The sequence below is a fragment of the Poeciliopsis prolifica genome, unplaced genomic scaffold, assembly GCF_027474105.1.
Source record: "Poeciliopsis prolifica strain line A6 unplaced genomic scaffold, Auburn_PproV2 SCAFFOLD019, whole genome shotgun sequence".
Lineage (NCBI taxonomy): Eukaryota > Metazoa > Chordata > Actinopteri > Cyprinodontiformes > Poeciliidae > Poeciliopsis > Poeciliopsis prolifica.
In genome coordinates this window covers 8411742-8423972 of record NW_026562394.1, presented here as the reverse complement: position 1 = coordinate 8423972, position 12231 = coordinate 8411742, and the positions used below count along the sequence as shown (strand labels likewise).

General features: G+C 41.5%; 1 protein-coding gene across 3 annotated transcripts in view; it reads left to right on the top strand.

Moving 5' to 3' along the window:
• The window catches only part of camkk1a (calcium/calmodulin-dependent protein kinase kinase 1, alpha a), a 51930-nt gene extending 39738 nt beyond the window's left edge, over nt 1–12192 (top strand). Inside the window, exons 11-18 of one of the 3 annotated variants that reach the window (XR_008606863.1) lie at nt 991–1044; nt 1338–1411; nt 2587–2674; nt 3892–4020; nt 4630–4733; nt 6257–6304; nt 7264–7400; nt 7812–12192. Coding sequence is in view for 2 of the 3 variants with exons in the window: in XM_055043418.1 (XP_054899393.1) it covers nt 991–1044; nt 1338–1411; nt 2587–2674; nt 3892–4020; nt 4630–4733; nt 6257–6304; nt 7264–7336 (570 nt within the window). In the remaining variant the exon portion in view is untranslated. Of the gene's footprint in view, nt 1–990; nt 1045–1337; nt 1412–2586; nt 2675–3891; nt 4021–4629; nt 4734–6256; nt 6305–7263 lie in introns of all 3 variants that reach the window. The other 2 variants (XM_055043418.1, XM_055043419.1) reach the window with 2 other exon arrangements.
• The last annotated feature ends 39 nt before the right edge of the window (nt 12193–12231 follow it).

The window sequence follows — 12231 nt, the reverse complement described above, 5'->3', positions numbered from 1 at the left end:
CAGCCATGTTTTAGCGTCCTGAAGCCTTTTCAGAATGATTCAACAATCAGAAATGTCTTTTATTTATTTATTTATTGAACACGTTTCAAGGCCAGGAACATAATTCACCCATTTTGCTTCATTTCCCTCCCTTCTGTGAAAATATTTTGGTAGACTGACAGGAAATGCTTCCTTTTGCATTTAAAGTAAAACTAAATGTTATTATTTCAGAAAAGGAGCAAAATGAAACTGGTGACTTGCTTGTAATTGATGGGATAAGGAATGCTAAAACAGAACATCAGTTTCTGACCTAAAACCAAAAGCGCACTCGGAGTGCTGGAGGTCCGATCACATCTAAAACATCCACTCCGACTCCGGCAGGTTACTGAAAACGTCTCCCACTTTTAGCTTTTGTTTAGCATCTTCCAGCTGCGTCTCGTTGCTTGTTTTATCGCCGGGTGAAGTCGGATGCAAATGTTCTGGGACGTGTGATTGATGGGAGCGGAGCAGGGTGGCGCTGCTCTGTTCAGTCTGATTAACTTTTCCTCCCTATTTCCTCTCTTTATTTCCTCCGCAGAGCGAACAACCTGCTCCTCCAGCTACGCTATAATAAGCAGATCAACGCAACTTTATGGCATTCATTCTCATTTGCCGCTAAATGCTGCACGAATAATTCTGTCCGAACCCGGCCCAAATCTCTGCTTGGGCTCGGGCCGTAAATTTAAACTCTGGTCAGAATCTGTATCTAAATCAAATGGAGGGACTTGAAGAAGGTGACCGCTTTTCCCGGTAAGGATTATCTGTAGAGAAAAACCAAGAGTGCGGTGGCTCGCCGAGTCCCTCTGCTACATTATAGCACAAATCCATCTTCATGGCTTCTGAAAAAGACGCCCTAAAATAAAACGACCCCACGTTCCGTAAATCTCCCATTAGGTTTGAGTGCTGAGTGATTTCCAGTCGGTGTGGCTCACATTTGCATTGACCTCCTGTTTTGCTTTGTCTGTTTTAAAGGCGCTGGACGTGTGGGCCATGGGAATCACCCTGTACTGCTTCGTGTTTGGGAAGGCAAGTGTGCACACTCTCCGTCTCTCGCTTATTTAACAGCGAACGCCGTCTCCCTCTGTGGCAGCACCTCCGTGGGAACAAAGCGTGCCGCCTTCTCTGCGTCTGATGCGGCGCTTGTGCGTTTAAATGAACGCCACAGGCTGATTGCTGCAGCTGTAATTTGTCTGATCCGTCGTCGGAGAAGCAGATTGAATCTGCCAGAGCTGTGACTCAGGCAACCTGCATTGTGGATTTCACTCCTGTTTGGTTTTATTTTTTTTATTGTTGTTGTTTTTGTTCTCCTCCACCTGCAGTGCCCATTTATTGACGAGTACATATTGGCTTTGCACAATAAGATAAAGACCAAGCCTGTGGATTTTTCTGAAACGTGAGTTGTTGGTTTTTTTGTATTATTGTTCCAGCCGTTTTTCATATCTTTTTAGAGAAAATAGCAAAATTGATTACACCTTTTCTGTCCACTTTGTGCTCGTATTTTACCTCTTATCGTGGATTTTTATCAATAAAAATCACCCCCACACACATACAAACAAACCAAAACAACTGGAATATGAAATGGAGTCACTGGTTTGGCATCAAAACAAGCATATAGACTGCAACGTTCAAGCTGATTTTTCTTTCAAGTAAAAGGTGAAGTGAAGCACAGAGGTCAGAGAACACGTGACGCCACGTATTGAGCGTCCGCCGAGCGAACATGCTGATGAAATATGAACGTGGCAGGCTGTGTTAGAATAAAGTGTTATTTTGTCAATAAGGAAACGTCGTGTTTACTGGAGTCATGGTTGAGCAGCGAAGCTCTCGCATTAGGTTGCGCCTGTCCTCCCACACGGACTGTAATCGCATCATTTGTATGCTGTAAAAATCTGTGACAATTAATGGTGCCTTGTTCTGAGCGGCGATGGCGCCGTTCGTACAAGTAATGTCATGCCACTGTCGCAATGATGGAGACTGGGTTTCCCGGTGGGCATCGTTTTTATCACATTCTCCTCTTTCAGTGTCACGCACGTTGGGGAACACGGGGTTGAAACCGTTAGGAATTTTAGTGTTTTAATTTTAGTCATTTCTGTTTGGATAAACTGAATTTAGAATTAAAATTGCAACAAATTAATTGATGAGCCCTTTTCTATAAATTAATTTAGCTATGCCTTTATTATTTGTTCTAATTAGTTTACCAAGTCAGTATTTCAGAGTAGCCATGATTATTTCTTCCACTTTCAAATGATGATTTCAATTTTGTTTAATCTAATGTGTAATTATCTTAATTATTAATGCAAATACTTGATACTCTTATTCCAGCTGAATTTATGTAGAATGTTATATTTGATTTCTGCAGCTTAAATAACATTTAGGAGAGTGTTTATCTTTAAGTGCTGGTTAATAAAGTGTGTTTTAATTATGGGCTTTCATTATACATACTTAATGCACTGTTGATAATTGAATCATAAAATCCTGAACCCATAAAACGATGCCGGGTGATTTCAGTGTCTGTTACCTTGGCATGAAGCAGTGTCCAAAAACCTGACCGAGTCTCGTTCCTCATGGCAGACCAAACATCTGCGAAGAGCTGCGGACGTTGATCCTGCGGATGTTGGACAAGAACCCGGACACCAGGATCACCATTCCTGAGATCAAGGTACTGCGGCACGCGGAGCGGTAGTCGATGTTCGGCGTGGCGTTGTTTACCTTCGCGCGTTGGCTTTCGATTCCACCAACTTCCTGTCACGTGACCAGTGGGGCTCGTTAAGCTTGGCGAGACGGGAGCCGTGTGTCCCTGTGGGCTAGAAACTGAGTCAGTCTGAGTCCAGGGGCCGGTCAAGGACGGAGCAGATAGCAGATACCTCGCCCCCCCCTCCCCCCAACATGTTTCCATGACACAATCCGATGCCGAGTCATTTTCTCACCAGAGACGCTGTTTGTGTTTATGGAAAAGGAGATAATGAGCCTGTTAGGCATCATGTGTGTCCTTGTGCAGAGACATCCACACACTCTCTTACACACAGGTCAGAGAAACATAGGACGAAGGGCGGCGCAGCACAGAGAGGCTCGACACTTTCCCTTGACATTTTCCGTGTTTTCATCGCAGATGACCAGTCGGAACCGAATGCTCCACAGACGAGCTAAAGGACAGGCAGCTTGTTCTTGGTTCTTACCTGAGATGACCTCAAACCGTGTCTCTCAGAAGGTGTAATCTGTCTTCAGACTTGTGAAGACAGTGTAAAGTGTTAATCAATGCAACCAAATGCTACTTCTAGCTAGGATATTAGCTCTTTAATCCTGGAAATGTTCTTCAGGTGATAGAAGACTGACTTTTTAACTGTCTTTATGTGTCTCAGAAAGATTAGGTCTGAGTTCACCACTCCAGATTTTGGGACTGATCTCTGGTTTCCAACTGTAATAACTGAAGCTGTGTGTTGGAAATACGATGAATGATTCTAATGTTTTTATATTTAACTCCTCCAGACTCAGTACTTTGTCGGACTAACTGCACATAACAGCAGTGAGTGTGTTGGGGAATGTTTCTACAAGCTTTGCACATCCATAGACTTGTGAAAATGTAAAGATGTAGTTTCTTTACATGAGATGTTTAGGGTTGAAATCAGATCAAAATCAGTTTAGATCTTTGCTTCATGAAACAAACACGTCACATAACACTTGGAGTAAAAGCTCCCGTTGAGAACGAAAGTGTAACGACAAGTGAGATACGTAGTGTTTATTGGGGATGTCGGGGTGTGTGTGTGTGTGTGTGTGTGTGTGTGTGTGTGTGTGTGTGTGTGTGTGTGTGTGTGTGTGTGTGTGTGTGTGTGTGTGTGTGTGTGTGGTGTGTGTGTGTGTGTGTGTGTGTGTGTGTAGATGGACCAGTGGGTGACCCAAGGAGGCACTGACCCTCTGCCTTTGGAGGAGGAGCACTGCTCCATGGTGGAGGTGACGGAGGAGGACATCCAGAACTCTGTGAAGTTCGTCCCCAGCCTCTCCGCTGTGGTAAGAAACGCCGCGGGTCTTCAGCAGAAATGTGACTAAGATCAGCTTCGCCTTGGCCTTTCCTAATCCGAGCAAGGCTAAACAGAGCAGTAGAATTACAGAAGAGTACAGAAAGTTATTAAGTTTGCGAAGAAGTACAGAGTGTTTTTATAAGCCAGAATATGGAATCACTCTCCTGGTGTATAAACAAACCCAAATGCATATGAATTCTCTGAGTTTCACGTTGCAGCAAAAGAGACAGAAGTGTAATTTCTACACATTAAGTTGCAACGTCGGATTAGTCATATTTGATTTATCTATCATTTTTAAAATGGTTACTTTATTGCACTATAAAACGTTACTATGAGCTCAGACAACATCCAATGCTCCCCCTCAACAGCTTTTTATGTGTGAAACTCTGACATATTTTTTTAAATCCACAATACCCAGCCTACACAGTTGTAATTTGCTCCCAAGATGTTGAACATTTTTCATAATGTAACTCTAATTTCATGTCTCCCCCCTCGCCAAGCTGACAAAAACTAAATAATTCATATTGTTTACTTCTGTCAGCTTCAAATCAAAGTGGAGCCTTGGCTCATGACGGTTTTCGCCCTGTGTGTGCCTCAGATCTTGGTGAAAGCGATGTTGAGGAAGCGCTCGTTCAGCAACCCCTTTGAGTGCCCGAGCAGGCGAGAGGAGAGATCCATGTCTGCACCTGGCAGCCTGCTCATGTGAGAACACACAGTCCAGCCTGCAAATATCACCAGAGCTCCTACATATTTCATATCTCCATATCCCCTCCTCGAGGATGAACCAACACAAGGAGCCGCTCCCATTTCCGCCGTAGTCTGAAATTCTGACATTCACCCGAGTCCCTTTTTTTTCCTTTTCTTTTCTTTCTGCTCTATCAGGTTAACTTGCTCTCAGTCTTCTCTGCAGCACCTGCTGCTTTGTGTTGCCATAGCACCATAATTCAGTCTTTCGCTCTGTGCAGTAGAGCTTACCGCTCTTGTGAGCATGTGTTTTTTGAAGAGTTGTCGCCTGGATTCAAAGTGACACGAGAGGGTTCAGAATAAAAATGTTTAAAAGAATCAAAAATAAAACGAGGGTGTGGCGCTGATCTTGGGTTTCCTGAGCTGGGAGTTGAAAGCATCAGCAGAGGGATGATCCCCTCATCCTACCACGCAGCTTCAACACACACAGAGCATCCAGAGCTGCCCTCCGCTGGCCTACTGGTGCCCCTGGGACAGCGGTCTGTGTGAGGGCGTCTGGTTTATTTACCAGGGAGATGAGGCTCAGCAGCTCTGTAATCTCTAACTGTGGTGGTTATGTGAGATGTTGTCTTATCTATCTGGGCTGCTGAGAGCTGCTACTTATAGAGGCGAAGGTTATTTTCAAAGAACAAGTGGGAAAAAGTGAGAAAAATCTGCCCCCTGCTGGCAGACAGGAAAAAAAACAAGGGCGTTAAAATGCTCTCTGTGGTTCTGCTTTACGATAGTTAAGCGCCAACTAAAAAACAAATGACACATTTACAGCAAATTGCAAGGCATTTCATTTAAAGGGACAGTGTTATTTAAAATGTATTTATTTTATTTTTATGCTTCCCGTGATGTTATAAAGTCATTTCCTCATCCTGTAGAGTTGTTTTGATTCTTTCATGAATATTTGAGAAATCCTGTAATCTTCCTTGGCAACAATTCAGCTGCTGTTTTCAAGCTTCTGCCTCACAAATCAATTACTCCCACACTCAGCTCCTTCAGACTAGCCAGCAGCAATTTGCAAACACCAGGTGGAACTTTGCATCAGCTGAGTTCATTATTCCTGCTACTTCTCAGTGTAATGCTGGTAAAAATGTTGTCAAATAAAGAGACAGAGATCCATTTGAAAGGCATTTAGAATACAAAGTAAAACTTGTTTTCACTCATATTTGATATGTGCAGCATTTTTGTAAGAACTGAAGGTAACTGGAAAACACATAAAACAATATGTAAAATAATGCAATCAGCTCAGCAGATGGGCTGTTTGCTTATTTATTTTTCCTCCTCCAGCATCAAGCGTTTGATCTTATTTTTACCTCATTTGTCCGTCTGCATTTAAAACCTTTTCAACCATGCGAAGCTTCAAACTGGTCTCTACGAGTGGTATCAAGCTTGAAGCGTTTGAAATGTTTTGTTGGTTGATGACTCCCAACACGTTGGCATGACTCCGCCCACTCATCGGTGACCTCTCCGTCTTTTCTCCCACTCTACTGCAGGGACTCGTGGCCTTTGAGGCCCTCTTTAAAACTGCACCCTTCACGCAGGTAACCCCTTTGTGCCCGCGCATCATCATCCTCGCCTTAGATTGCTCGGCGCTCACTTACAGAGCCTGCAGAACTCTTTCTGTCTCAGGAATCTTTGCACATTTTGTCACATTGCAGCAACAAACTTACTTTTTTGGGGATTTTGGGTGACAGAAAAATGGCTGGTCTGGCCACCCGATTGATACAGCAATACTACAGAGCAATTGTCTTCACTCAAGACATAAATGTAAAACCCAATCACTAATAAATATAAATATAGATACATAAAGAAATGATAGATGTTTGTCTGAAGCTAATCTGTTCACTTCAAAAACACAAAATCTCACCAAGCAGTTTTGGTCTCGTTTTTAGTGCAAATATCTGAGACGAAACAAACTCAAAAGGAGCTTTTCAGCGCGGTATAAGATATAATCAACCAGGTTAACTTGCACTTTTTCATCAATATTAATAGAATTATAGACTTAATCTCATGTGTTTCTAGAAATCTGCTTTCAGTCTGGTTTTGTAAGAGTTTGTGTTTAGGCACAGTGTCGCGCTGGGTTTTATATCAAGTGATCAGAGTGAACAAAAAAATTAAGCCACACTCTTCAGATTTTTAAATAGAAACTAATAAAAAAAAAGAGTAATATTCCAGCTCCGTGATTTTTGTCCACTATTTTATTTGGTCCATCGCGTCACAAAACTGACATCTTTGGTTGCAATGTGACACAAGGTGGAAAACGATGACATGGGATTTGAATGGTTTTGCAGTCGCTTCTCTCCAGCCGTCATTTCAGAGATGCTTCTGTCATGTTCCTGCAGACCACCTCCATCATTCTGCAGCAGCTGCTTCTCTGTCCCCCTCTCTCTCTCTGTGTGTCTGCAGAGGCTGGAATCATAAGCTTTGTGGGTGTGGGGAGCTCCACATCGGAGACACAGCATCTCCTGCTGATCTCTCTCCTCTCCGTCTCTTTGTTTAGAAAGAGCAGCGCGGGGGACGGGCCCAGAGAAGGAGAGCTGGAGGACCTCCATGAAGATGAGCCTTTCTCCTGAGGCGCGGCGGGAAGCCGAGCTTTCTGCTTTGACCACTGTGCGTTCACGCCTTCACCCAGCTCCAGTCAGTGCCACAGTATAAACCGTGTACATAAAGGGATCTATAAATGTGAAATATCGCTCTCAGACGCTAACGCCAACACGGCTTGATTTTAGAAAATTCTTCCTTTTTTTCTGTTCCTTCTGGATTTCTGAGCTCAACGGCTTCCAGGTGACACCGCTGACCCAGTGAGAACAGCTTTGTTCTCACTGGGTCCACTTGGTTGCACACTAAAGTTAAAAAGAAAAAAAAAGAAATCTCTCTTTATTTCTGTGCATGTTTATTATCAGATCATCTGATAATAATCTGGTCAACAGTTTCTCTCTGACTCCAGCATGTTAACCACACTGGATCGTCTCTTCAGTCAACCACAGGGCTTCTGGCTGCTGTTCAGTCTTTTTAATATTAGAGGCTGATTCCTTGTTCCTGTCGCAGCCCTTTGTTTCTCACACCGGTGCCGTCGATAACGTTTACAAGAAAGGCGGCGTGGAAAGCCTCCGTGCTGCCTTCATGGACCAGTTCTACGACAGACGTCGAGCAGGAAGGACGCTGGCTTTGCTATGCATGCGCACATTTTGAATGGCACTGCCCCCTGCTGTCTGACATGAAGTGACTCCAGTGATGGCAGGTTAGTTCACGCTTCTGCGCCTACTTCTGCTGTCAAACACAATCTCTGCTTTTAATGTAAATAACGGAGGACGTTTTAAAATGCGGCATTCTGAACGGTGGATAGAAACAGAGATGAGAACTCCAGGAGTGTTATCAAAACTGTAAATATATGATGCATACATATATGAACGTTTTTTGTGTTTTTGCTCAGGATTTTTTTTTTTTTTCCCCACTAGACATTTCAGTGAGGGGTATTTTTAATTTTTTTTACGTTAATTAAAAAAAAAGGGAAGCAGGTCACCTTCAGGTCCCAACAGTGTGTATGCAAACGGTTAAACGTGTGCCAGTTCATTAGGATTCTTTCCTGTATTTGCTAAGAATAAAAGAAAAACCAAAAAATGATCTGTACACGCATCACCATATCATTCTGAGGTATAGAGAAAAATATGTTGCTTTGCCATTTTCAAAAACTGTTCCCTTACTGAACTGCTTGGCTGACCTTTGAGAAAAAAAAGTGTCATAAACCATAACAGAGAGGGATGAGTGAAGGTAGTGAGCTTTACGGCCTCATGAAGCGTGACAGAGGAGGAAAGGTACAGATTTTTTCATAAGTAAAGTTCACAGTTACTCAGGACAGTTGTAGTTTACTTGGTCTCCGCAGACTCAGCTGTTCAGTAGGGATGTCCTAATCCAATCCCTCGATCGGCTCTGAGTCCCAATCAATTTTTAAAACACCTGCATCAGTCCCAAACTAAAATAAGCCCCCAAAAGCTGTTGGAGTCTCATGCTGCAGCCCAGTGAGGCGACCAGCTGCAATTTGCAAACCCAGTTTTTAAAGTTTTATTTTAGTGCAAAAGGCTTGTAGGAAAAAAACCCTTGTTTTCTATACTGTAAACATTATTTTGTTCATCTAAAAAAATCAGGGTATTCTGTAACAATTAAGTATTTTCCCTCTATCTTGACTTATGCCATGAAAGAGAGACTGTAATGTTTGTTGGTTTCCTTTGTGTTTCAGTCGTGAGAGAGCAGCAAAAAAAGCAGCTGAAACACAAGTTATTAAATTTTATGACATAAAAAAAAAAAAGGTTTATAAATCAGGAGAACTGTTTCCCAAAGTTTTGGCTGTAGATATTTCACCAGAAAAGCGTTGAAATATGTTACTAGACGAATCATATCAAGCATGCTAGCGTTAGCCTAGCTCTTGAGCTAATTGCTGCACAGGGCAGCACCGTCAGCAGGGGCAAGACAGGCGACTATTGTGGAATCTAAATGCATTTGAGTCAGATACGTTTCTTAGTAATAAATGATAAATATTTACACGTCTTAGGTGATTCTTCGTCAGATGGGTTTAGCAGCCTTTTGGAACCAAGCGCAGCTCGTCGGAGTAGCATATGAAGACTGGGGATAACATTTCAGTCGATGTGAATTAAAACCGATTCACAGTCAGTTTTCAAATGACTCATCAGTTTCTGGGACAAAAGATCCATATGGACACATCCCTCTTGCATTGTTTGGGTATTTCTTTCATTTCACTGGACAGATTTCAAGCAATTCAGTGTAAAATTAAAACTCTTTCCAGACCAGAACCTTCTGTCCATTATCCAGTGCAGCCAGTCACGTTCCTCCATCTTGACCTCTGAAATCTGCATTAATGAAACCAGAGAAAACACACTGAAAGTGATTCCTGTAGTTTTATGCTCAAGGGTTGACACAGATTTTAAAGACACTCCATTTTCTCACCAAGCAGGTAATGGAGACTGGATAATACGTTTGCAGTTTTGACCTTTAATTTGAGTTTGTGCTTGCAGGGTGTCCTCTAAAGAAGGGCTCTTGAAACCAAAAAAGTGTGACCAGCTGTGATGTATTTGTTTGCTTTTGAGATTCACATCATTCTTTCACATTTTGTACATTTCTCTAAATTGGCAGTGGTGTGTTTCTGTGCAGACGGCTGTGAAATTGTCCACGCGTTTTTGTCTCGTTGCACTGCAAGAGATCACTCGTGTTGCTTTCTCTGGAATCTATGTTTTAGTAGAACAGAAACGCAGCTCACATTGAAATGAAACGATTGCACTTTCAAACACACAACTTCGTCTGCAGCCTGCCATTATATACAGTTGCCATAATGTACAGTTTCTGAGCTGATGGTTCACCTGTAAAAGACCATATTTACTGTGCTTTTTTTTTCCTCCGGTCAGTCTGCATGTTGCAATTGTGTCATCTACTGTTTGAGAAAATTTAGCAAACTGCTTTTTCTTTGTATAAAAACAACATATAGCAAAAACACTGCATTTTAACTGCTGTTTTTGATGTGTATGTTCATATTGGGGAAAAATGTGAATGTTGTAAAACAAGGGCAAACTTTTATTTATTTCTTTTTTTTTGTCTTTCCTGCTGAAATTATGTAAATTAAAACATTGAGCAGGGTGCAGAGTACAGGAGTCACCAGAGGGGGCAGCATATAGTTTGAGAATCTTCTATGATCAAATCCAAATACAGCATTTTTTTTTTTTTTACCGCTTCGTTTATTACACCTCCTGCATTGGTTCTTCCTTGTTCACCATCTTGTCTGAAGCTACAGATTAATCCAAGAGGAGTCGGGCCAAATTTACCATCTAAAAACAACTTAAGTATTAAAGGTGTCAAGAGAGCACCATTTTAAAACGATGAGAACTATCATTCCTTTTACATACGCAGAAGCTGATGAGTATTCACACAAGAAACGGAGATGGAAAGCAGTGCGGCCTCAATAATTTTTCTGTATTAAACACAAACTCAAAATGGAAGATGTAAAGATCAATAAAATCTATATCGGAAGCACAATAAAACTTCACCTTTTTCAAGAAATGTACCGTCATTTCAGTCACTCTGACAGTGATGCTTTATGGGGTTCCTTCTGAGGAATTGTTTCACACAGGAAGACCATTGGTGGCGCACCGACTCCAAAAATCTATTCCCATTGGAATTATGAGAATGCATATATACACTAACAATACAAGTTAGGGAGTTTTGGAAACTGTAGTGTTTATCTTAAAGGAATAGCTTTATTTGTTTTTTTTATGTTATATAAAGCTGCTAACAGTGAGGGTTCCCTTATCCATAATAGAGAGACATTATATAGAAACATGGTGAGTCAGATGGGCACCAAAGTTGTAGCTGGAATTGGCTACATAAAACAACTCAAACTAAAAATACTCACATCCATGAGTTGCATCATATTCAAATCTACATTTTGAAGATGCGGCTGTTTTAGTGCCGTTTTCTGATCATCTTTGACTGACCAGAAAAGCACAGGAAGCAGATGTATTGCAGCCATATTCTGTCTAAGCTAATTACCATGTTTTAAGTGTATAAGTTTTAATATTTGCTCGCATAGCAATGTATCCCACAGGTGTGAGCACTTTCCGTAAGAATTTTTTCGTTTGCTTAAATTAGCTAAATAAACGTGTCTCTTTGTTTTAAGTAATTTGTACATGAGCCACTTTTCAGTTTAAACTAAAACTTCTTAGGAGGCGATAATGCACTGGCTTGTAGTAAGAAGAAAAGAATAAAGAATCAAATGTAGCTGCATTTTAGCTACAAATGTGCACAAAACTTTGCCGATAGTCCACTCGTCTTGAAATAACATGATTTCGCTGCATTTTCATTAAACACAATTAAGATGACATATAAATGTCTTTCTTCACCCGATAACTTTAAAAACATGCTGCGCTGTCGTCCTCCTACTTCCTGTTGTCTTTTCTGCCAGTGACAACATCTGGTTATTGATCACATAACTTATGTGATGTGAAAAACGTTTCCATCCCAGTTTTGCGAAACACAAATTTTTGTAATTCCAGTTTGTGCAATAGTTGATGGAAACGCAGCATGTGAGACATCAAGTCTGAATTGTACTCATTCCTTTCTCACTTACTACAAACTGACTACAATATGACACAGGAAGGGAACTGTCGCTTAAAACATCACAGAACTGTAAGGAAAATCAAAACTGTCCCTTTAAGATCTTTGTTGCTGTCCTGCTGTGACCGCCGTCTGTGCCTGCTCTCTGTTTGATGCCGGACTCTTATCTGAATGTACTCCAATAAATGAAAGCATGGCACATCCCTGTGGAATGCAATTACAATGTAAATATGTACCAATATAAACAAGCTATTTTTTTTGCATGCTTTTTGTACTCCTCAACAGTAAAACATTAAAAATATTCTCTAAACACCCGAATGTTTGCCTGTTGCTGTACGAGTAAAGCAAA